Raw genomic sequence first — 24,916 nt, 5'->3', positions numbered from 1 at the left:
CGAGACAGCTCCCTTTCTTTCCACCTATCTTTTAACAATCATGATGATTGAAAGTGTAAGTGCGATGTGTACTATATAAAAGGCCAGTGATGACTTAAATTCAATTTTAACGTCGAATTCACTTTTATTTCAACGTCGTGACAATTATTACAGCGACAAGGCAGCGTAGTACAGAGCTCTTCAACGAATTGGAATGTGGCCCAAAGGCGCCACTGTTTGAAAAGTCCGAGTCGTTGTCCTGAGTTGTTGTTAGTACGTAGCATTAACTTTTTCTACATATCCCCCTGTGTAAAATCACTTCAAACCCATTGTGTTCAGTTATGGGTGTTCACGATTTGTGGTCTATAGTCGAGCCGGTTCGTGAGTCGGTTTCGCTCTACAGTTTGAGCGGAAAGACGCTGGCAGTTGACCTGAGTTTATGGGTTGCGAGGCCCAGCATGTCCAAGCAATGATGGGGAGAGTTACCAAACCCCACCTCAGGTAATTCTCATATATTGTTCTTTGATTAGTTCCTCATGATGTTAGCGTCAATCATACTATTTAAAACCTTGTGGTTTTGTACGTCTGCTGGTCTTACATCACCCGAAGACAATGTTCTTTTGTGTCCAGGAATTTATTTTTTAGGGTATCATCCCTCACGCTTATGGGGGTGAAGCTCGTCTTTGTAATGGAAGGAGAAGCGCCGAAACTTAAAGCGGAAACCATGACCAAGAGGACAGAAAAAAGATATGGAGGATTCAAAAAGTCTTCTGCCTCTAAGTCTTCAACAAACACCAGCAGAGGGCGCTTTAATGCTGTACTAAGAGAGGTTAGTTGTTCCTCCACTCTCCATATTTCTCATTATATTCTGGCGTAATACATCTCAGAAAATTAGAATATTGTGGAAAAGTTAATTTCTTCCCGTTATTAATGTCAAAAAGGGAAACTTTCTTATATTCATTCATTCATTACATTGTCTTGATTAATATGGCTCACAGCTCATGGAAATCAAAAATCACTATCTTAAAACATTAGAATATTACAACAAACAATGTATAATACAGAAATGTCATCAAGATTAAAACAAAAAAGGCCTGAAATATTTCACTTTGTGTGTAATGAATCTAGAATAAATGAAAGTTTCACTTTGAGTGACTTTGAGTAAGTTTGACTTAAATTATGGGCGGAAAATTAACTTTTCCACGATAGGGTTAGGGTGAGATGCACCTGTAAATTCACACTCTTGTCCGTCTCTTGCTTCTGTAGTGTGCAGAAATGTTGGACTATCTGGGTGTGCCGTGGGTGACCGCTGCTGGGGAGGCTGAGGCCATGTGTGCCTACCTGGACTCAGAGGGCCTGGTGGACGGCTGCATCACTAATGATGGAGACGCATTCTTGTATGGAGCCCGGACTGTCTACAGGAACTTTAATATGAACAGTAAAGTATGTTTGTGAACATTCATCTGAATCCTCCACTGTGTATTTAGGTTCAACTTTTTCCCCAACACTAAAGTAACACCTGGGCACATATCAGAGCTGTGATTTTTCCAGGACTGTGTTTAAACACAAGTTCCCAGAGGATATACTGCATTCCAATACTGCAGTCTCAATTCTGTTCCTAATTGCATCCCTAAAACTCCCACATGGATAAACAATAGGGGTGAAGTAGTTTTACTTACTGTGATGTGATGTTAGTGTTTCCCCATACTGAAAGTCCTTTATTCATTTTAAGAGCTCTATCAACAGTTTAATTTAGTCTAGTTTTAGACAAAATCCTTGTGAATTTATTATTTATATTCAAAATCATAAGTCAAGTAATTAACTAACAATCTGACTGCTAATTAATGTATTTCAATTTTGATCATCTGTATTTTGTTACAGAATTTATCAAGTAAAAATAAAACTGCAAATGTGAATAGATACATTGGCTTAACTTATGTTAACGTAACTCTAAACTTGTGATGGACGTCTACCATTTATTTAGTCAATTACGTCATCAATAATCATTAATTAATCAGTAATAAAAATTATTGTTAGCTGCGGGCCTACACCTCATTTTTAACTAACCAGTATTTCATCGTGTCTCAATCTCTTTGTCTGATTTTGTTTATTATTCTACTGATGCTGTCATTGTAAAGACCAACTAATAAAATATATATATATCTTAATTATGTTGTTTCTCACTTTTCTCTCCAGGACCCTCAGGTGGACTGTTACAGGACCTCCAGCGTACAAACGGAGTTGCACCTCTCCAGAGAGAATCTTGTCGGTCTGGCCCTCCTCCTGGGCTGTGATTATATTCCTAAAGTAGGGAGGTCACCTTAATCTGAATTTTACAACATCAAAATCACCAATATGACTGACCTATGATAACTCTACATTTTGATTCTTCCATAAGGGCATACCAGGTGTTGGAAAAGAGCAGGCTCTGAGGCTTATCCAGATGCTGAAAGGACAAACCCTTCTGGAGAGGTAGGAAACACAAACCTGCCTGTTATTTTTTGGCCTTTTGATTGCAGTTTTTATTTCTGTGTACTTTTTCTCACACAAATGGTGTGTGTGTATATATAGTGTTGTGTATGTGCATTTGTGACCTTTCTCTGATTGCCTCAGGTTCAACCAATGGAGGGAGGAGAATGCAGGTGTGTCAGAGGGAGTTGTGAAGAAGGTTGCTCACTGCCATGTGTGTCGACATCCTGGTGAGTGGTGCCCGTCTTTGAACTACTGTATGACCCCTGATCCTGATCCTTTAATGCTAAAACATGCATGTATGTGGGAGATGGGTTAGTGTGACTATACCTATGTCTTTACACCCATGTTGTAGTGTGGGTTAGATTTGAAAGCTGTTTGTATGTTAACTTCTCCTGTTTTATCAAATATTAATTCTAATTGATCGCCTTTTTCAGGCTCAGCGAAAGGACATGAACGTGGCGGCTGTGTGCTTTGTGACAGTAAACGTTTCTGTCAACCTCAGGACTTTGACTACCAGTGTCCCTGTGACTGGCACCGCCATGAACAGACCCGCCAGGCCGTGTCTTTTGAGGCAAACATCAGGAAGTATGTGACTTTCTGTAAACAAACAGAAGTTTCATCTTGACAAAAAATAGATGTAAACGAAAAGTGGAATGGCATGAGAAAGAAACAACATAAAGTCAACATTAAGATCAAGACTAATAGCATTATAGGAAGTCTATCAATGACCATCTTCAGTCACTCTGAGGAAGTGAAATGACTGAAAATGCTACTTAAAAATTTAAACCATTTGTTAAGTAATTCAACAATTGTCATCAACTAATCAGCAGTAATTTTGCAACAGGAAAAAAATGACCAAATCTGAATTGGTTCCAGATTCCAAAGTGTAACTATTTTCTGTTTTTCTTAGTCCTCTATGATAGTTAACCTGATATCTTCTGAGTTTTGGACCATCATAGCACAAAACACAACTTTAAGACATGAGCTTTGGAAACTTGTAATGGTTGTAAGAAGTTTTAAGTTATGTTTATTCTGTTCATTTTCATTTCATTTTTTCATTCTGTTCAAGTGTTTCATTTATTTATTTTTTAGGAAAACACTGGCAAGTCAACAGTTCCCCTTTACCGAGGTACAGCTGTCATCTGCTATGGTTTATTATTTCATAACTGGTATAATAATAATAGTATGTAAGTTTGTAATACTTATATTGCATTTTGCAGATCATTCGTGAGTTCCTTATCTCCAAGGATAAGTCTGTGTCACATTTCAAGAGGAGACAGCCAAACATGCTGTTGATGCAGGTAATGGGTTTATTTAAATTACTTGTTCAATTAGTTCTCTCTTTAGTGAGTTACATGTTTAAAAAAAGTGTGCTTTCCAGAAATTTGCCTATGACAAGATGGAGTGGCCAAAGCACTACACCAGTGAAAAGGTTTTAGTCTTGATGACCTACACAGAGTTGATGAACAGAAAGTATGGAAGAGAAATGTCTTCCCAAATCAGGCCCCTCAGGTAGTCCTATAAGTTCAATTCAAATTTAATTTTAACAACAATGAAGAGTTCTTTATTGACATTGTTGTGATGAACCTATTTCAGTAAATGCTTAATGAACACCTTTTATCCTATGAAAGAATATTGAAGCCGAGGGTGAGGAATGCCGTCGCTTGCTTCGAAATCATCTGGAGCACACCAGGTCAGTTTAAATCACTCAACAAAGCTTGCTGTTCACATCAGTATAATCAGTGAGGCGTTGTTTTCCTGCAGTCTTCTTTTTCTCCGATTGGAAGGATATGAGGAAAAGGGGAAATTTAAGAAAACATCCTCGTTGAGTGACATGACTGCTGCATTAAGCGGAGGTTGGGGTGCGGGGTGCTCGTCACCGGGTTGTCTGTTAGTGACTTGCTGTGATGTGGGGTTCAGAGGTGACAGATCAGTCACAACAGCCGCTAAGTGCTAAACTGGCTTCCTCCCCAGACTGGGAAATCTGTCATATCCACTTCACTAACAAGCCCGCCTGACGTGACCGGCCTGAGAAAGTCTCAGTCACCTAATTCACAACGTGCCTCCTCATTTCTTGTATTATATCCTGCAAAAGATGTGTTTTTTATACAACTGAATTATTACATAATGGATATATATTTGTAAATATCATACATTACTGAATATTCTAAAGTAACAATACCTTAAATTATTAATCACAAGTGTTTGGTTTCCATCAACAGGCAAATGTTGCTGAATTCGGTGGAAGTTGTAATGCATGTACATTTGCAAAAGCTAAACTCCCAAAGTACATTATTACACTAAACTCACATAAGTCTAACACATGTTTGTGTTCTAAAATCCCAGTATCAAGAAAGTGGCTCATCAAATGTTATGACTGCTTTTATGATTAAAAAGGCGAAGATATTTTCAATTTGTATAACAATGTGCTGTATTTGCATATACTGTATATAAATTATTGTTGTCTGTGTTAAGAGTGTATCTGCAAATCCATCCATATGGAAAATAGAGCTGCTACAATATGTTACAGAAAATTCATCAGCAACGTTTTTGATAATCATTTAATCATTTTTCAGGCAGAAATGCCAATCGTTTGATGGTTCCTGGTTTGCTGACTTTACTAATATTATGGTGAATTAAATTTTTTGGGGTTTAGACTGTGGGTCTGAAATTTTGTTGGAATTTTTTTCAGGTCTCTGATGTTTGTTGACCAAATGATTCATAGAAACTATAATGCAGAGAATAATTGACAATAAAAGTAATTGTTAGTTGCAGCCCTAATAGAAAGTTACATTTCCTTAAAATGCCTTCCAGTGGTGCTGTACCACACCTCTGTGGTTGAGCGTTATTTTAATTCCTCAATTTTGTGTCCACGCTCTTTTTCTTTTCTTTTTTTCTTTATCAGCAAAGAAAAGAGTTAACCACATGTTTTCCTATATAAGGTAAATGACAGACTTACTCAGACCAATTTGGACCTGACCTTGACATTTAATCTGCAGAACATTATGTGTTTCCTGAGGATTGGCCTGCAGAGGATCAACATGAGGTGAGGACGGTGGAGGAAGAGTCTCTTTTCCGTGTGGCGTACCCAGAGGTGGTGGAGAGCTACCTGAGAGACAAAGCCCTGGCCGAAGAGAACAAGAGTAAGGCAATAATTAATAATATTCACTTTAAAGAATGGCATATTAGTACATAAACATACAAAATTAAGTACAATATTTTTTACTGTGAAGAAAATTGTCAAATTAACTACGTCTGACTAAATGTTGCTATAATTTAAAACAATGTAACAAAATGGGAGCCCCCCCCCCCCCACAGACTTGACAAGCTCCAAGACTTCCCACACTGCTGACAAGGGTCTTCTGATCAAAGGCACCTGGAGCGTTGACTTGTTTTTCAAGGTTGTCTATTACAGCAGCTCTGACACCTGAAAATGTAGAGTTTGGCAGCTCGGCTAGTTCACACCGAGGGCTTTGATGCAGCCGAGAGGTGTCTGTCTCACAGGCTTCGCTGTCCCTTTATGCAGGTTGCACGTTGCTCCCCTGCTGGCGCTGAAGTACTTCACTTACGTGTAGGCAACGAGCCACTGAGATTGAAAGAGCTTTACAGTCAAGAGATACATGAGTGAATATGTTCACAGTACCCATGAACTCATTCAAAATGTGTTTTGAAACCCTTTTGGATTTTGAACATTGACATCCAGTCTCAATCTTCTTTACAGAGAAAAGGCCAAAGAGTAAAAAGGAGAAGCCATCTGATGTCTCTGATGGTATTTCGGACCTCTTGGCTCAGATGAGCCTTCACAGTTCCACTAACACTGAACCACAAACGGTGCTTCCTACCATTTTAAACACAGAGGAAGCAGAAGTAGTGGTTTTGGACACTCCAGTGAACCATAAAAAGCAGTGGAAGTCAAAAGAAGGCCACAGCAGTCTGGGTGATTGCCCCAAAACTCCTCTGTCTCATGCAGAATCGGAGGCTGTAGCTTCGCCTTCTGTCTCCACTGTTATCGACACTCTACACCTGAGCGATATTGACTGGGACACTTTGTCCTTCACGTCCTCTCCAACTCCACCATCAGCCGCTAACCACACTGCTGAGCCCAAGCTAACCAAAACCACAGATGATGAGGTCAAGGAAACAAATGCCTCAAGTGACGTCAAACCAGCAGACTCCAGATCTGCTCTAGAGTTGTGCTACACAGATTGTCCTCTAAGGGACAGGGTGCTCATGAGGAACACAGCTAAAGCTATAGACCAGACAGAGATACACAATGATGTGGTCTCAAAACAACTAAACTATGGGTTGGCCTCTCTCAAACACATTTCTTCTCGTAACTCACAACCAAATGGACAGATCATCACTAAAGGTAGGGATGACAATAAATTGTCAAGGCAGGAATCTGCTGTTAACAAAAAGGAACCGCTCACTGACAAAAGGCAGTGTGCAACAAATAAGGCAGTACAAGGTCGAAGTAAGACAAAGGACAAATGTAATGGCTCCCAAAAGCCTCCGCAGAAATATAAATTTGTCAAAGTTGTTTCATCATCGGCAGTCCCGCCACAGAGGTGCCACTCTGACCCAGGTCAAAGTGACAAGGACCTGAACCTGCAGCAGTCCACCAAGAAGAGTGTCTGTATGAGCATGTGTTTGTCCAGCGAGGGAAGCGATGCAGAGAACCAGCAGTTTGGACCTCAAAGAAAAGCCAAGGTCAAGCCCATAAACAGGAGCAAGGGCAACATCCTTTCAGACTTCCCCCTGAAACCTGTTTCTGGACCTAAAACAACCAAACCAACAGCGAAAACCCATCAACTGATACCCATATCAACTAAAAGCACATACAAGGATGTCTCACCAACTAATGCGGATGCTGATGTGTCCCTTCAGACTCCAACATCACCTGTCGATGACTCTGTGATTTGTAGTGAGAGTCCGCTGCCACTGGCAGAGAGACTGAGACTGAAATTCCTGAAGTGAGCAGCATGATTACAGGATGATGGACAAGAATGTAAAAGCTATTGTATGTTGAATGTGAAAGTTTACTCTTAACCTTGGAAAACTTTCACAAGAAAAAATCTTAAGTCAAGGTCTACTTACTAGATTTTCAGTACATCTGCAGCAATTGGTCGATTAGTGAGCTGACAGAAAATTAATCAGGAACTGTTTTGATAATCTAATAATTGTTTATGTAATTTTTAAGCAAATAAGTCAAACTTCAGATGGTTCCAGCCCTTCAAACATGCTTTTCCTTGTCTGACCATTATAATAAGTGTAATATCACTGGGTTTGAGACTGTTAATCAGAGAAAAACAAGACATTTCATGGAATCAGCTAGGGCTTTAGCAAAGTGGGATGGGCATTTTTCACTGTTTTCTCATGTTTTATGTACCAAACAATTTTACTAGAAAGTAAAAATTAGCAATGCCACAAACTGTTCCTGTGATCCTAAATGGAACGGTGTCTGTAGTTGTGCACAGTTTAGTCAAGTAATAAATGAGTGCAATGTGGTTTGAAAGCTGCAGAAAAAGTTACTAATTGGACCTTGAGTCAAACATTCAATACACATAGTTTATTTTTGTATGTTTAAATATACAGAGAAAAAGATCTTTCAGTTGAATTGAAAGAAACGTGCCACTTATAACTGAGAATATTATACACATGATTTTATTAAATGATTTGTCATTAGATATATGTTGTGATCTTGACTGATTGCATGGCCAATGCACAAAACATGAAATTGTTCAAATAAATAAGTTTTTTACGAATGTTTTTGTTGCACCAAGGAGGCTTGCCATAACATGTTTCCCTGATCCTGAAAGGAACTGTTTATGTAAATCGGTAAAAGGTTGTGGATTAGCAGTTTTCAGTTGTAAATGGCATTTAAAAGCACCGCATATGCTTATTTTCTCCCACTGCTGTTTGACAAGCTACATGTCACTTAGCATAGCTAGAGAGAGAAAGCACTGCAGCAGAAGTGGACACAGAGGACACTGAGGCATTGGTTTTACAACCTGCCAGCGTTGGTCCCCTTGATCATGAGTGACACCTTACACACCTTTTCAGACATGAAAGGTCTGGCAGGAGCTTGGTGACAGCTGCATCCTCTGCCCAAATAGCAACTGAGCCCCAATACTGTGCCTTTTCCTAAAGCAACTCCTGAAACAGTTTGTCAGAATAATTATGATTGTTTTCCAGTGCAAATCAGCTGGTCTCCCAAAGAGTTGTAATTTGCTTGTGAAGGATATTTACACTTGAAAAACTCAAACAGGAAACAAGAAGCATTACTCCAGGTAGCAAATGACAGGATTTTAAGACTCAGTACAAAGGCAGCATAATTATTATAATTATTTTGGCCCTTAATTACACTGTCTGGAGACATGGACAATGATTGTAGCTGATTCGGAACCTTAGTTTCTCTGATATATTTTAAAAACAATTTGGCTGTGTAAAGCTATACTCTTAATAAGTAAAAAAAAAATAGCTTGGGCTATTTTTTGGGACCATATAACTTCCAGACTGAAGACACACGCAGGCCTGACTTGCCAGTGAGGTGTGAAGATCTCATGTGATCCCACTCATTCCTTCATTAGACAAATCACATCAAACTGATAATTGTCGTCATGCAGACTTTAAAGAGTAATTTCCCTCAAAGGCAATCTAATTATTTTTCTTTTTATCACATTATGCGTCTATTTAGCCTTATTCACACCCCAGTGATAAATAACGACGGGGAAGGTCGCATTTTGGCACTTGAGATTTTCTTTGAACTTTTTTCGCCTCAGCTGTGAACCCATAAACCTCCGGAGATCTGCTTCTATATAAAAACGCTTTGGCAAAATGACCTTCACAGAATCTCACCCTTAATGTCATCCTCGCTGTGGACGGCAAGAAGCCTCGGGATATTTCTAACATGAACCTGGAGGTTGTGACAGCTAAAATACTGTCTGACTGGAAGATCCATGACAGTACGTTTGGAGAGGATCTGGATTCCCTTCAGTCCTCGTCCCCGGAGCCCTCGGTGGACTCCATGTGCTCTTCACCGGAGATGTGCTACCCCAGCGGGCATCAGGATATCAATGATTTATCTTTCGGCTTCAATGAACGCAGGGCGACTCCAGCAGAGCAGAGGCTGAGCAAGCCCAAGATGTCCACCAAAAGACGCATGAAGGCCAGCGAGAGGGAGAAGATGCGGATGAGGAGTCTTGCAGAGGCTCTGCACCAGCTCCGTGACTACCTGCCGCCGGACTACAGCAAGAGAGGCCAACCTCTGACCAAGATACAAACCCTCAAATACACAATTGAATACATCAACAAACTTTCAGACATCCTCAGCCGCGCGTAACGGACGCACATGGACCACTTTTACGCATCAGGTTTACTCTCATCTGGACATTTGATGGAGTTAGCTATATATCTCTGATGAATGCTACATCTTTAAGATAACTTAATCATTCGATATCATTTCATGTTTTTCCTTCTCTGTTTTTTGCCCTTCTCTTGATGTAAATATTTAGCGGGTACTTGGCAATTATTTTTGTATATGAAGATGCCTGTGTTTGAATTATGAATTCAGTATCTGGAAAGAGAGTTTGCCGTTTGTTGATTTGTAGCCTATATGTTTCGCTCACTGTATCCTGATGGGTGTGAAATACAGCTTTACTAAAGAGGAATCTCTCCAATATTCCTATGTTTGTGTTAACAGAGAATTTAGAGAAACTTTATCATCCTTGTTTTTCATCTCTCATACTTTGTGTGCTGGTGGGCTATATTTTAGAACTTAAGTAGCTGCGTGATATTTTAAAGTTTTGTTGTGTCTGAAAGCTATTCAATAATTAGTCCTTGTGTTGCTGTTTTCAATAAATGATGAGTTAAACTGTCTATTCTATCCCTCATTTTATTCAATTTTATAATAGATCAGACTTTTTTAACATGTTTGCACTGTTAAACAAATCCATAGGAGTCCTGTGTGAAACATTTACAATAAATTTGCATAATGAGTTGAATTTGTGGCACAGACTAATTGATTAACACCGTCTTCAGCTCAGTCAGAACGTACGTCAGTCAATTCCTCCAATCAGAATATAGAACTACCGAACGCAGGGTGATTGACAACAACAAGTAGCCAATCAGACACCAGCATTCTTCCCGGTGGGCGTAGCAATGTGTTCCTCACGAAGAAATCCCAATCTGGGATGTCTGGTCTGACGAAGCCGCCATTTCAAAGCGTATAAGAGCTACGAAAGCAGTTGGAAATTTTGTACATTTTTTATTTTTCTAATATATTGTTTATTTTTCTTAGCAAATAGGAAATTATATTACTTTTTGAATCTACCTCGCGTGCATCACCAACTGAAGTAAGTCATCCCTTCTTTACATTTCACCGGAGGACCAAAGCGTTTGAAAATCACAGGAACGCCCCTTTCATAACGTTACCTGACAAGCATTTAAATACTTGTTAGTAGGGTTATTTAATTCGTAGTTTCAATTAGGAAAGTGGCTATTAAACGTTGACTGCCTAATTGATGACTATTCATGACGAAGCAACAGTTTTGGACACTAACTGTTACATACTGGACGTGAGGTGTGCTCTGCGATGTTCAGCCCAGGAATTACACTGGGCCCTTCTGGCACTTTGCATTTTTATTTAGCCACCAACATTAGCTCTTGTGTTCTATACAGTATTTAGGAGTATTATTAAAGACTTGACTTGTATTTTTGCTCATGGCCCTTCTGATGGTCGTAGCTCAAACAGCTCCAACCGCCTCTCAGGGTCAGGATAAAAATGTTTCCATGACGCTAGACGTGCCTTTGGATCTGCAGGCTTATTTAGTTTAAAATAACACAGTGATAATGTATGGGCATGTGACAGTCCTCCATGGCATGGTTACACTCCTTAAAGTTTATTGTTATTGTCATTTGCATAAGAGACAGTGAATTCCAAGCACTGAGGAGTATGTAGATATCTGTGAAAATGTAATAAATATATCCATATAAATAGACAGATAGTCTAACGTTACCCTCATTGATATAAATGGGATGGAAAACATATTAAAACACCATTCAGTATAGTGCAATACCACAAACTGTAGCCTCCAAAATAACCATGAGAAAAACAACAGTTTACCTTCATACAGTTAGGATTAATTGCAGAGCTTTTGTTTTACATTTCACCTATTATAGCTAGGTATACCTTTTTATAAACTGGCAACTGACTCTACATACAGTTCACAGTGAGTATCGGACAAACAATATACAGAACATGGATATAAATACAGCAGTAGCTGCATCAGTTAAAACAGTCCATAAAGGTGCTGAAAGGACATACTAAAACTTTTGTTTTTTTAGACCTACATAGACTTTTAGACTGACCATAATAAATAAATAATAATCCTGCAGGCTTAGTAAATGGTAGGCTCATAGTGACCTCATCCTATCTTATGGCAATTATTATCATCTGCAATATTGTTTAGAAATAATGTGTTTTGCTTACAAGAACTTAACAGTTGTGGTATATGTTAATTGTATCCTTGTAGATTTTTTCTTAAACTATGGTTCCTTTTAAAAAGGTATTTAGCCAATGTGTAGGCCTCTTAAGCTCATGTGAATTGCTGGACCTTCTGCCAAAGTATCAGAGACACAGGCGTCTCTTTCAGTTTATGTCCTTCTTCTGGGGCAGTTACACCCTCAGGGCAAATTTAGAAAGTAATTTCAAAACTGCAAATTCCCAAAATATATTGCCTATTTCACAACAGTCCACTCTCCACAGTCTAGCAGTGTCACTGATAATGCATTTTACATTATCAGGGCTTTGGGACTATTAATAATTTTCCCACTATGAGCTTTGACCTGCAGTTGTCCGTCCTTAACTCGCAAACTTGTCACCTGCTTCAGAATGAGGCACGTAAAATCTGTCACACCCAGTGACAGTGGAGTGATTGCAACACTGAGGTTTCATGTTTCCAAGATCTGCTGAGTGATATTTTAAACATATCGGTCCCAGCAGAACGCTAGCATCCTGTTCACTGTTGAACTGTGTTGAATTGTTGTCAGTCAACATATTAATAGCCCTGAACATAATTACCTATTACACTTGTATTCCCTCATTTTGTGTTGTTATAGCGATCAAAGCAACATCTGAGCATCACTTTTGGTTGTGTCCCATTTTCTCTGATGGGAAATGAGGCTCTGGAAAGTTCACCAATTAGCTGCCCATGCTACTTATTGGTTTTAATGAGGCTTACATTTGTTGACATCATGCTTGATTACCTTGTAGCTGCAGGAAACTTACAACTTGTTCTTCTTCTGCTTGATATTTTAAAATTGTAAAATGCCCTATTTTTCATCGTAAAGATTTCAAATAATACATTTTGCATGTAGAAATCTTTTTCATGTCAAGGCAGGTATACATATGTCTTTTATGTTTTGTGTGTAGAAAACACGAGTGTTATTTTGAAATTTGGAATAAAAGAGGTTGCCATTGTAATATAGTACTGACCATATCCTTTCAGATGGATGCAGACACAGAAGAAAAGATGACAGAAACTTCAAAAATGTCCAAGGATGAATCTGAGAAACCTGTAATTAACAACAAAGCTAGGTCAGTCGTATTGTTCCTTAAAGCCCCACACTGTATTTCTGGATACATACTGGTTTTTAAACTGCATGAAAAGGTTTTGTCAGCGTGCAGAGTGGTTGTTACAACTTTACACTGTTGAAACTGGACTGTTGGCAGTGTCCCTCCATATATTTTTTTTTTATCTCCTCAGGGGTCGTGGGTTTAGAGGCCGTGGTCGAGGGGGTCGGATGAGTCGAGGCGTCATGCGTGGTGGGCGGGGTATGATGAAAGGGTTTGGTCCACCTGGACATGGGAGAGGTCGCCTGAAAGATGGAGCCATGAATGGATTTGCACCCATGAGGTACTGACATTTGAAATCTATATGGTGATAAGTATAAATGATAATGATTGATTAGTATGCAAACAACTTGTGTGGCTAAAACATATAAGGGATATTTACAGATTTACACTCAGTTCAACAACTCCTCTTGATGTGGACTGTATTTAAAATTAAAATGCTTAAATTTATTGGTAAATTACACTTCCTGCTTTTCAATTGCAGAGGAATGAGGAGGATGCGACCTTACCCGGATCTAAGAGGTCATCGAGGTAGGGGTGGACCAATGGGCATGGGCCCTCCTCCTCCTCCTCCACCACCCCCTCCCATGCACCTCAGAGGCCCCTTCCCACCCATGACCAGGTAACCACACAAACACACTATCATATGCGCAGACACCCATGGCAGCCAAATGGTTGGAGTTGTTTGTCTAAGATTTAAGAATTACACTTTCGTTTGTCCTAAGAATTTGATTATTTTGTTTGAGTGCTGTAGACCAAGTAAAAATACATTTGAGCCATATATTTTTTTTGAAGCAATTTGCAACTTGCACCTACTTACTTTTGACTTTTTGAGTTACTAGCCTCCAGTGTATGGATGCGTGTTGTCACTAGGGCTGAACAATTAATTTTGTGATTAATTTTAAGCTCTTTACCTTGTGTATTATTCAAAACCGACAAGCAGTAAATCAGTGTATAACCAACACAATATTAGATAGATTAAACATACAGTGGTTTCTTGTAGGCCAGGCCTGTGTTATGATGAAAAGTGATGCATGAATTGCATGAATTATTATGAGCAATGGTAGAGAAGAAGTATCAAATTCTAATAATATGAGAAAGATAATTTGAGTAAAGTCACGGCATTAAATAATATGATATAATATCATCAGGTCGGCCTACCTACAGACGACAAGAAAAACTAAGTTCACCACAGTGTATTATACAGTGAGCGCTCAATACAAAACCCACAGTTCAACCACCAATTAATGAGTCCTTATGTCAGTTCAAATCTCCAAGGAGTCCATCTCTCAACAAAAATACTCAATTCAAAATTCAATTCAAAAGTTGGCCAATGAAAATAAAACCAAGTGACGCCTCGTGTTTAATTCTCAGACAACACTGGAGTCCCCCACCTCTGCAGCCTCAAAACACACTGGCTGTAACCAGGCTGTAACTCGGACTTGTGCATGTGGTTTGAAACACCGTTTCCGTCACAATACGCTTAACTTACTACACGTATCTTTCTGTTGTGCATTTTACCTTTCCTCCTTAAGGCCATGTTACAACAAGAAGTCAAGGTACAGCGTAATGTGTCTTGGGTGTCATGTGACCAGAGTGTAATCGCAGCCTTTGCGATTAGAAAATCTTGTTTTAACACATCGTGATAATATCGCAAATGCAATTAATCATTCAGCCCTAGTTGTCACTCACTCTTACATTTGCATCAACACTGGCTTGTGTGTATCAATACAAAAGGTTACCTCTGTACATAAAAGTGTTGCTGTTGTGTTTGTCCCTGTCTTTAGGCACGGACCCCCACCACCCCCCCCTCCAGGTCATCCTGGTTTTAGAGGGCGTCCACCACACCCTCGAGGCTGTGGCATGCCACCCCCTGGACCTCCACGCCACTTCCACCCGAGAGGCCCGAGAGGGTAAGAGCGGTTTTTGATTGTTAATATCATGCTTAAGCTTTGCAAGTCACAATTCTCTGCACCTTCCTTGCACGCTTCTAAGATTCCTGAATAGATAATTTGAGACGTGCTTACACCAGTTTTATTCCTTTAAATTTGTGATGTAAATACACATTAAACTGTGAGCCAAAAGACTGAGGATTGTGACACAATGCACAATCCTCTCTGTCCCTTTTCTCATATTATAGCTGAATTTCCTTCACTTTAACTTGTGCTCTAATTATCACATTTCTTTGTGATCTTTTCTTTTGTTTGTCTATCAAATAGAAGAAATAATATAGTTTTTCACCCAAATAGTTTGTCTTAGTACAACACATGTTGAGTCAAGGAATGTTAACTTATAAATATAAAATATACATACTGCTCAAATATTAAAATAGTGCATGGAATAATGAAATTGCGAAAGACATTACACTGTATTTTGCCATTCAAAGGTACACAGTAACTGAGAAGGGATGACATCCCTGACTGGAATAGTTCAGATGGCTGCTCTTATCAGAGTGTGTCCCCTATTGGCCAAAGCCAAGAATCCAATGTGTGATTTTATCCTTTTACACAGCTACCACAATGGACCAGTCTCTCCTCCGCCTCATCCCCCACCTGGCAGAGGCCAGAGGTGGCCAGGGCCCCCTGGTGGCCGACGCTTTTAACACAGCGTGCCCTAAAAACAATAACCAAGCAGTTGTTAATGTAGAAGGGGCCATAAAGTGTTGAAGTAAATGAAATTCCCCTCAATTATGTGTTATACAAAGTTTCTGAGTATCTTCATGACATACTCTGTGGCCAAATGTCTGGTTATTGATATTGTCTACTGGCAAAAAATAATGTGAAAATGATTAATGACAACCAAGGACACATAAAATGCCTCACTATTAACAATGTAAAGGCCTCCTAGCATTATGTTATATGTTACAGAGATACTGTTGGTACTGTAGGAAGTATTTGACATTGTGGAGAAAAAGCTGTTCTCAAAGGGAGGAAAATTCTTGTCATACTTCATTTAAGTGTTCTGTGGTTCTTGTTACAGTCACCCTGTGAGCCTTAAGACATTTTTCTGGTCCTCAATAAAGAATAAAAAATGGGTGACACTGCATATTTGAAGGTGGGGAAATATTTATGTAAAGTGCAGCCCTCAAGCACCACTGTTACTAGTGTAGTACACCTTGGACCTCTCTAACCTTTCCTTTTGTTACATGGAAATAGATATATGTATTATAACCTCACCAAGCAGTACAGAAAATATTGTTTAACACTTACACAAGAGAAAAGACAATATTCCACTTGTCAAGTATTCATGAGTATTTAATTTTTATATCGTTAATGTGCAGCTCTTTTAAGTTATGAGTATTGCTGTTTGGAACATTCATGTTTGTCTTCAGCAATCTATTGTGTAATGACGAAAAGGAAAATACATTATAAAGGAATAGCATATTGAACTATATATCTAGTAGCTTTTTATAAATGAAAGCAAATTATATTAGTATTTGCTTCAGTTAAGGATAAGAAATTACTCTTTACTGTGTTTAGTTTTTTGAAGTGTTACAAAAACTTTATTCACTGTAATTAACTTAACTTTTGTGAACCTGTGAATGTGTTTTATGAAAATCGTCAAGACATATGACATAGTCGTGGAGAAAAAAAAAAATAAAACTAAAAAAATAAACTCAACTTCTCTTTTTTTTTTTGTTTATTCACAAACAAGTCTGAGAGTTGTCATTACAATTTACAACAATTACATATTTGAAGCCATGTAAAGACCACTGCAAAGATGCACATAATTATATAGACTTATTTGGATGAGTGTGGAGGACCAAGAGCCCTTTTAATGAATGTTATTAATGAATATTCAGTGGATCTTATTGAAACATTTCTATATACTTGCTGAGGGCTGCAGATACTGCAGATAAGAAAAAACTTGGAAAGGTAATACATGAATCGCACTCTTTCTGTAGCTGAGAACTCGAAAGATGAATTTCATTCACTGAAGTGCATTACCATTTATTTTACCATCTAATTTTGACTGGAGGACTCCATCAACCGCTCCACACTTGAACGGCAATGAAATGCTTTTGACCCAACGTCATGTCGTACTTCAGTTTCCGTGGTAGCATGTCTAAAAGGAGCACATCATCTGAAAAGGATAAACACTCTGATATGACTAATTTTATACTTTAATATTCTTCTATAATTTCTCCTTTACTACCATATATTTTTAATATTTATTTAAAAAATTAAAGTTTGTTGACATGAATGTTGTTGTTGCTCTTTTAGATTGATTTTGTAAAGCGCCAACAGATTTACTTTTCATTCAATGATATATATTAATGGCATATTGGAACATTGAGTAAAGTGGACACCAATTAAAAAGCATTTAGGCTCTTCAGGGTTTGTGAGGTATGTGAATAAACTTAGTCCTTTTTCCATATTGTGCTAATTCAGGCTTACTGAATTTATAAATATTTGACTTCTGTAATGCTAAAGCACAGTCATATGAACTTTCAACTGTAGTATCCAGTGCTGGCACAAACAAGGATTTGGCAATATTTCTATATGATAGAGCATTTTATTTTCTGAGCTGCTAAGGCACTGCAGAATACTCAAATATGGCTGCAGACCTCAACAGGTATTTGTAACAGCTTATTTGTTTCATAAATTAGCCACAGAAAGGTATTGGCTCTCTCCCCCTCTCCCCCCTACTCTGTCGTTTTCCATCTCTTTCCAGCACTTTCAGTACATTTTGCTGCCTCTTCAGTCTCTGCAGTCCCTTCTTGTTTTTCCGTTTTGGTTGATTATAACAGACTGACTGTTGTTGTCTCATGAAGGGGGGCACACAGTACAGTTAACCTCCCAGGCCCCAGGAACCCAGGCCCTCCCTCACATCTATCCCCTCCTTCACCAGCGGCGTGACACCTGAGGTCCGGCACTTCACTTGAAAAGGTGAGCCTCCTCTTGTGTCTTAATATCTAAACCCCTCCCTCACTGATGCCTGGAGGTTCTCTTTTCAGGATGGAAGTTGTAACGACTACGGAGTCGTACCAAACATGGTGATGCACAGAGGACTATGGGTTCATAGATTATGGTACTTAATGTTTTCTTAATGGCTCCAAACAATAAAACGTGGTTTGGAAGATTCTTGCTCGACTTATGTATGGAAATACATATGTACTGTAGGGGCATGCAGGGAAATGCACGAAAAGACAGCTCTATAAATCAGTATTGTTGCACTAATAACTGGCATGAAGAAATTTTACATGTCACAGTAGGAAAAGCACAGGCGTGAATAATTACATTTGGGTGATTGAATTCCATTTAGCATTTAGCCACAGTTTCAGGGGCCTGTTTCTGCTGGTGAACATAAACTTACAATGTATCATCAGAGGTTAACTAGTTTCCAAACCATTATCATGGTGTGTTTGTGTGTAGTTAAGTGACAGTTCTCTAAATACACTCTCAGTGAATATAACCATCAAGATACTGGAATGGATGGAATCAAGCCATTGATACAAGTGGCTCATTGTTTTACTGTGTTAAAGGTATGCTTTTGTGCGATTAGTGAGTATACTGAATAAAAATTGTATAAAGTATAATTATATCTTACAATAATTAATTTATAGTGATGTATGAATCTCAAATTAACTTTATTTATATAATATATAACCATCTAAAAAAGTGGATGTGGACAAGCTTCATATATAAACTTTGTCTGGTGGACGAAACATATTTAGGATTAAGGTTGCGGGGACCACAAAGGTCAATTTCTGTGCATCTTGCTGAGGTTTTCAAACCCGCAGTATCTAGACAAAACCAGAAGTAAAAGTACTCGAGTCAGGTTTAGAGTTTTGATAATGTAAATGTAATAATGTCAATACCTATGTAACCATGGTAGGTACATTAAGTAAGGCTAAGTAGGCACAGAATTGATGGTCAAGGAAAGGAAAATTTAAATATATAATGAAGACAATGGTTTTATCCATCCATTTAATATTGAGTCTCCTTGCTGCAAAAAAAAAAAAGAGTTGAAGCTTCTTACCACTGTTTACTCCTCTGTGAAGATGATGCACTAACTCTGTATGACACCTTATTTTAATACAGGAGGAGGGGGGAGGGCCAGTCATCAACAGTCTTTAAATAAAACAATGGAGAATGTGTCTATGATGATAAATACAGGGACTTTTACCAGGAAATCTCATTAAAATGGCAGCAAGTATCAGCCTTAAATCACTGAGCATAAGCATGCTATGCTCTTTTCACTACAGAACATGCATGTTAAAAATGTGTTTTGTCTCAAATTTGTGTATACCGACTATTCAATAAATGCAAAAATTAAATGTCTTGCGTGCTGGTTTTGTTTCCTACAGAATATGTGTTCATACAAAATAACAATCCAATATCACTGCAGATAGTTAAACAAAGATTGTTATATTTGTGAAGAAACATTAGATTCACAATTCCCACCAAATAACAGCACAAAAAGGTGAGAGGTTGTCATTAAATGCAGAATGTTTTCATTGGAATAAAAATTACATCGCACACTGTTTTGTTACACAGAAGACAACTGTCAGCAAATGAAGACTGTTACACACCATTACAAGCTGACATAATGCATGTAAGTCCTTCTGTAGCGTTCAACTCTGATGTGATGATAATGTTCAAAGTTCACAAGTCCATGACAAGCAAATATTACTATTGCATTTTTTTTCATATCTTCCCATTTATCTCCCCATTAACACATAATCATGTCTCAGAAAAGACATCCAATAAGTGTCTGTTGCGCATTACTGAATTCACTGGCTGGGCTTTTCATCAATGGGGTGGTCCTTCCACATGGGCTCAAGGATGTGATCTGGAACCTTCTCCATGGCAGTCTGATAACATGAACGATTCATTAATGCACAATTAGATTGAGCTGATGGGATTGTTGCTGATGTATGACTGACTCTGCAGTAATTTACCTTTGTCACCTCCATGGCTACACCTTCAGGGAGGTTCCTCTGGATGTATTCAAGGTATACCTGCGCTGTGCAGCCTGTGATGTGAGACAGCTACAAAACAAGAGAAGAGACAAAACCACTGTAATACTTGAATCACAAATATATTCTTTTGAAACACATCGGCTGACTAATGGATTAACTGTTAAGTTACAAAGACAGTACAATGTCCCCAGCTGAATAAAGCCTGATTTTGCCTAGCTTTGTTGTAAAGCCTGATGCCTGGAGCATAAATACTTAAACAAAAAAAGGGCTGTGCCCTGTTAGTGACTAATTCAATTAAACAAGCATGAAAAGCCAAGTTCAGGCTCATCACCTCAATGCACCGGTAGTGTGTCCTCATCTCATACTGGACCCTGTGCTTTTTGAAGATGTGAACTGACTTCAGGAGTGTAAACCTCTCCATGTCCTTGGAAGGTTCATAACTGGCAGAGAAACAAAATATAAAAAACCAATGTCAGGCAGAAAGATGTACTAAGGTATGGATATAATGTAAACTGTGGCAAACAGTGATATCCTTAGGGCTGAGCAATAAAACAATAATTATTGCTAAATACCTTTTCTCAATAACAATATAACAAATTTTGAATAAGTGTTTGATTTAATTTGATTGAATAAGGAACGAATAAGCACTTCAGTTTTCTCAAGATATTTATTTTGTTAAGGAAAACTGACTAATTTTACTCATGCATATTTGTTGAAAAAATATTTTATCATAATTGTTTTGAATGTTGTACCTAAGATTTGTTGTGTTTAGAAGTTTAAAACCACAATTAATCATCCAGTTTCTTACTTTTACTCAGGAGCAATAATCAGTCTTTAAACTTGATTTGACATATATTGTGACAATTGTCAATATCAAATGATGTGAAATTTATTAGTGATAAGTTGTCTGTGAAGATTCTCAGTCATCCAGGTCATAGTTATCCAACGAAGGTTAAAGTCAAGGGCAAGTGTTCCTGGTTGCTGTAACGACAGTCGACCTTTGTGAAAAAAGCCACAAGATCCAAGAAGAACAAAACTACAGGGGATGAAGAAAAGAAGGTCAAACGCAAGAACATTGTGATTCCATACGTGTCTGGAGTATCAGAGAAACTCAGGAGGATTTTCAACAAACACAACATCCCTGTGTTTTTTAAACCCAAGAACACACTAAGACAGATGCTGGTACACCCCAAAGACTGCACATCCAAACACAAGAAAAGAAATCTAGTGTATGCGGTCCAATGCAGTGAGGAATCCACAGACCTGTATATTGGGGAGACTAAACAACCACTACACAAACGCATGGCTCAACACAGAAGGGCCAACTCCTCAGGTCAAGACTCAGCAGTCTACTTACATCTGAAGGACAGAGGACACTCGTTTGAGGACCACCAGGTGCACATTTTAGACAGAGAAGATGGATGGTTTGAAAGAGATGTCAAGGAAGCCATCTACACCAGGGTTGAGAAGCCGTCATTGAACAGGGGAGGGGGTCTACGCCACCACTTATCCCCCACTTACAATGCTGTCCTTTCATCACTTCCCAGGAAACTCAACAAACGTAACCTATTGGCCTCAGGTGAAGATACCAACAATGGTCGTTCAGTCTTGGCCTCAGGTTGTCCTAATGACTTAACGATTGTCATTACAGCAACCAGGAACACTAACGAACCAGCAGTATCGACGATCCTGGCAAACGACCCCACTGAGGTTAAATAGCTGAGTTTCCTGCCAGTCAGTCAGAACTGAAGAAGTCCTTTGGATGCGGGACGAAACGTCTTCCAGTATCTTCAACCAAGTCCAGTTGCCCTTGACTTTAACCTTCGTTGGATATTATTGTGATAACATTTTTGGTTATATTGTCCAGCCCTAGATAGATAATAATGTATAGCTAACATTTATATATTAAAACAAATGGCTAACCCCGCGACCCTGTACACAGGATAAGCGGTTGACGATGGATGGATGGACAAATGTCTAACATTATGTATTATAACGCATCACACTTTTATATAATAAAACCAATTTCTATTGTCTTGTGTAGCAGCTTAACTTTATTACTACTTACACTTTGTTGATGGTGATGCCCAGCTCTTTAGCTGCCATGGTGGCAAAGAATTCATAGCTGTCCAACACAGCCCTGTCATGACCTTTGACCAACACTGACACCTTCTGAAACAATGTGTCAGGCTCTTCTGTGACAGTGATCTGCAAGGAAACAAACGAGTACATGAGCGTGTATTATTTTAATTTTGGGCTGTTAAAAAACAGAGGTGAAAAAGCAGTCTGAGAATATTAAAGAAGATGTACTGATAACTCACTGGTAAAGGTGTTGATGAAAGCACTGTTGCTGTGTGGAAGGAAGTGCTAGATGTCAATGGGAGACTAGACCTGCAGAGACAGAATAGTAAATAATGTCTAACATATTAACACTTGTTATAGAGCAGTTGTTTATGGTTTTAGATTTTTTTATCAATTGAATATATTTTACTACTTTTTAATTTTTTTTTACTATGCTGTGAAATGCAAACATGCATTTAAAACGTTTACTAAAACAAGACAAAAAAGATCTCAACACACACGTGCTTTCCTTGAGTTTCAGCACACATTTTAGGATATTTTAACTTATAGATGAGTTAGAGCAACATACACTCTGCTACTCCACTGTATGTTGTAGCCTTTTGCACTTTTGAATGCCAAACTGTGGAATAATCTCCGTTTGCAGCTATGGACAACTTCATTAAATATAATTCTTACTCTTTTTACTATTAAAATATAAATATTCCTCTTTATTTATTGTTTACTTTATAATATGCCCTTCTGGGTTTGACTTTCTTTATTCTGTTTTCTATTTTTACCTATAGATTTATGCTCTACATATTTATTTTATTCACTAATGGTAAAAAAAAATGTGCAATTCTGCTTACACAGGGTAAGGCAACTTAATTGAGTAAATAAGTTGATTTAATTCACACATCTGGAATTAAAACATTAATAAAGATAATGATAACTGCTGCATCGTTGATATATTGTGGAAAAACAGCTCAAAAGTGACGTGCTATAGTGTTTATCACAGTTATTAGTAACGTATGTATACTTGTAAAAAAGAAAAACTGTTGCCTACCTGATTATATTACATTTCATGTGACCTGAACATGCGCCCAAAGCTCGCGGTCCCTGTAAATAAACTTATGTTAGTAGACATTTAGAGATGACATTCACTGTAAAACCACCATGCTACAACTGCCGTGACCAAATGCTGATGTTTTTTGTTTACTTCTGCAAACCTAAACTGTCAATTAATTGTTCGCAGAGGTCGTGCAAAAAAATAAATATGTTAGTTACTGTACCAAATAAGAGATTCCACTAAATATCCTTGCTAAAGAACATAATTCTCGCCTGACAGCCATGGGTGCAGCCATGTTTTTGGAGAAGGTGGGACTAAAGGAGAACTAGCTCTCCAGTGCTGCCCTCATGTGTGCTGGAGGATAAAGTACTACTGAGACAACTGGGTGGGAAAAGCTGGGAGCGCTACTTGTGCCGAGGAGGAACACACATCATTTCAATACATATATATTAAATGTATACTGTATTTAAATAGGCCCATATATGTATACATATGTTTGTTATATACTATTATACAATTCTGGGCGATTAACCTACTTCATCAACTGAAGGGTTTCTAGTTGGATAGTGGGGGAACATTTTCATATATTCATCCATCCATCCATCCATCGTCAACCGCTTATCCTGCGTACAGGGTCGCGGGAGGCTGGAGCCAATCCCAGTTTACATTGGGCGAAAGGCAGGGTACACCCTGGACAGGTCGCCAGTCCATCGCAGATATTCATATATTGATATTTCATATTTTTTCTTATATGTAAAACCTTATATAGAGAATTTAATTTACAACAAAGATACAGAGAAAACAGGTATATCCTATAAACTATCCGATGCAGACATCAAAGCAAGCAAATGTTTTTTTAAAGAGAGTAAAAAAATTATTTGCAATTACATTTCAGGGTATCTAGATTGATATATTGCATTGAATAACTTAAGAATTTGTTGGTACTTCCCAAAAATACAAAGAAGGTTAACAATATATAAGATATTCTCGTTTTTACGTGTCCTTCCCCATTCCATACAGCACAAATGTGTACTCACTACTACTAGAAATCCATCATGTTGTAGTTTGGAATACATAATTGTAATACACATCAGCAATAATAATCTAATGTTTCAGCAATTATAATTGCAACATAATCCACAATATAACACTTAAGGTGCGATTTTTCTGCTGATGCCTAAAGTACATTTCTAGGATAAAACATGTACTATTACTTAAATAAAATTAGGAATGCGGGATATTCTTGAAATAGAGTATTTTTACATTGATATATTGATACTTTTAGTTGGATGTGGATACTTTTTTCTACTTTCTAGTTAGAAAATAAATAATATATCGTCTTAACCTCATTTTAACGACGATTAGATTAAAGTCGAGACACCACAGTAATTGATGTGAACTGTGATGATTTAATTGGTCTACATCACGTGGCCCTCACGTGACACAGTTGTCGGGCCCTGCCAGTGATCAGAAGCAGGCTGCAGGCAGAGGAAGCAGCAGCAGCGGCAGCGGCAGCAGATCAGATCAGAGCTGAGGTAGGCAGGCTTTCCACTGGCCATTGATGTTTCTCCGGCTTTGTTGACGACAGGTCTGATATCAGTCTGCCACTTTGTCCACTACGCCTCCGGCCTGTGATTATTTTAAAAAGCTGCATGCTAGTATTAATGAATAAACAGTAGGCTAACGTGCTAGCCGGAGCCTGTTGGCGACGAGTGCCAGCGGCGGATGGACGGAGCCAGTCTCCGCTGATGGTGGTTCAGTTTCAGATAGCTGGTCGGTT

The 24,916-nt window shown here is 38.4% G+C and overlaps 5 protein-coding genes across 8 annotated transcripts in view; 3 read left to right on the top strand and 2 right to left on the bottom strand.

Annotated features, from left to right (window-relative positions):
• Nucleotides 1-13: 13 nt before the first annotated feature.
• Nucleotides 14-7,757, top strand: LOC119909205 (flap endonuclease GEN homolog 1). Its single transcript, XM_038727311.1, is given in 14 exon segments — nt 14-420; nt 423-480; nt 610-808; nt 1,246-1,422; nt 2,176-2,286; nt 2,378-2,451; nt 2,593-2,678; nt 2,886-3,036; nt 3,544-3,580; nt 3,672-3,752; nt 3,833-3,963; nt 4,083-4,144; nt 5,451-5,594; nt 6,173-7,757. Coding segments are annotated over 14 exon segments (2,667 nt in total). The 5' UTR covers nt 14-320; the 3' UTR covers nt 7,429-7,757.
• A 117-nt stretch (nt 7,758-7,874) lies between these two features.
• Nucleotides 7,875-10,274, top strand: msgn1 (mesogenin 1). The gene has a single exon (XM_038727314.1). It carries the CDS (start codon nt 9,362-9,364, stop codon nt 9,791-9,793), a length of 432 nt encoding a protein of 143 aa, XP_038583242.1. The 5' UTR covers nt 7,875-9,361; the 3' UTR covers nt 9,794-10,274.
• A 361-nt stretch (nt 10,275-10,635) lies between these two features.
• Nucleotides 10,636-19,364, top strand: si:ch211-51e12.7 (uncharacterized protein LOC336335 homolog). 4 transcript variants are annotated; one of them, XM_038726979.1, is made up of 7 exons: nt 10,636-10,805; nt 12,960-13,048; nt 13,218-13,367; nt 13,569-13,706; nt 14,872-14,997; nt 17,859-17,973; nt 19,129-19,364. In XM_038726979.1, exons 2-6 carry the CDS (start codon nt 12,960-12,962, stop codon nt 17,941-17,943), a joined length of 588 nt encoding a protein of 195 aa, XP_038582907.1. In that variant the 5' UTR covers nt 10,636-10,805; the 3' UTR covers nt 17,944-17,973; nt 19,129-19,364. The 4 variants fall into 4 exon arrangements, with proteins under 4 accessions (XP_038582907.1, XP_038582906.1, XP_038582905.1 ...); XM_038726978.1 differs by lacking the exon at nt 19,129-19,364 and adding an exon at nt 18,042-19,035; XM_038726977.1 differs by lacking the exon at nt 19,129-19,364 and having other exon boundaries at nt 17,859-19,035.
• A 70-nt stretch (nt 19,365-19,434) lies between these two features.
• On the bottom strand, nt 19,435-23,488 carry mrps10 (mitochondrial ribosomal protein S10). The gene is made up of 7 exons (XM_038726974.1): nt 23,360-23,488; nt 23,134-23,186; nt 22,331-22,400; nt 22,078-22,217; nt 20,341-20,449; nt 19,989-20,078; nt 19,435-19,901 (listed from the first exon to the last, which is right to left on the bottom strand). The coding sequence occupies exons 1-7, from the start codon at nt 23,429-23,431 to the stop codon at nt 19,821-19,823; spliced, it is 615 nt and encodes a 204-aa protein (XP_038582902.1). The 5' UTR covers nt 23,432-23,488; the 3' UTR covers nt 19,435-19,820.
• A 1,336-nt stretch (nt 23,489-24,824) lies between these two features.
• LOC119909357 (monofunctional C1-tetrahydrofolate synthase, mitochondrial-like) overlaps nt 24,825-24,916 on the bottom strand; it is a 30,951-nt gene continuing 30,859 nt past the window's right edge. Inside the window, 1 exon segment of the mRNA XM_038727545.1 lies at nt 24,825-24,906. Within this exon segment, the coding sequence (XP_038583473.1) occupies nt 24,825-24,906 (82 nt within the window).

This window comes from Micropterus salmoides, unplaced genomic scaffold (assembly GCF_014851395.1).
Source record: "Micropterus salmoides isolate LMB-PRFRI ecotype aquatic unplaced genomic scaffold, ASM1485139v1 Ms_hic_scaffold_18, whole genome shotgun sequence".
Lineage (NCBI taxonomy): Eukaryota > Metazoa > Chordata > Actinopteri > Centrarchiformes > Centrarchidae > Micropterus > Micropterus salmoides.
The sequence above is the reverse complement of the archived record's forward strand: the minus strand, read 5'-3'. Positions and strand labels throughout refer to the sequence as shown.

Coding starts and splice junctions, on each gene's coding strand:
- si:ch211-51e12.7 (XM_038726976.1), top strand. CDS start 12,960: ATGGATGCAGACACAGAAGAAAAGATGACAGAAACTTCAAAAATGTCC. Junction 13,368..13,568: donor AATGGATTTGCACCCATGAG/GTACTGACATTT, acceptor TTTCAATTGCAG/AGGAATGAGGAGGATGCGAC. Junction 13,707..14,871: donor CCCTTCCCACCCATGACCAG/GTAACCACACAA, acceptor CCCTGTCTTTAG/GCACGGACCCCCACCACCCC.
- msgn1 (XM_038727314.1), top strand. CDS start 9,362: ATGAACCTGGAGGTTGTGACAGCTAAAATACTGTCTGACTGGAAGATC.
- mrps10 (XM_038726974.1), bottom strand. CDS start 23,431: ATGGCTGCACCCATGGCTGTCAGGCGAGAATTATGTTCTTTAGCAAGG. Junction 23,187..23,359: donor TTAGTGGAATCTCTTATTTG/GTACAGTAACTA, acceptor GTTTATTTACAG/GGACCGCGAGCTTTGGGCGC. Junction 20,450..22,077: donor GGCATCACCATCAACAAAGT/GTAAGTAGTAAT, acceptor TTTCTCTGCCAG/TTATGAACCTTCCAAGGACA.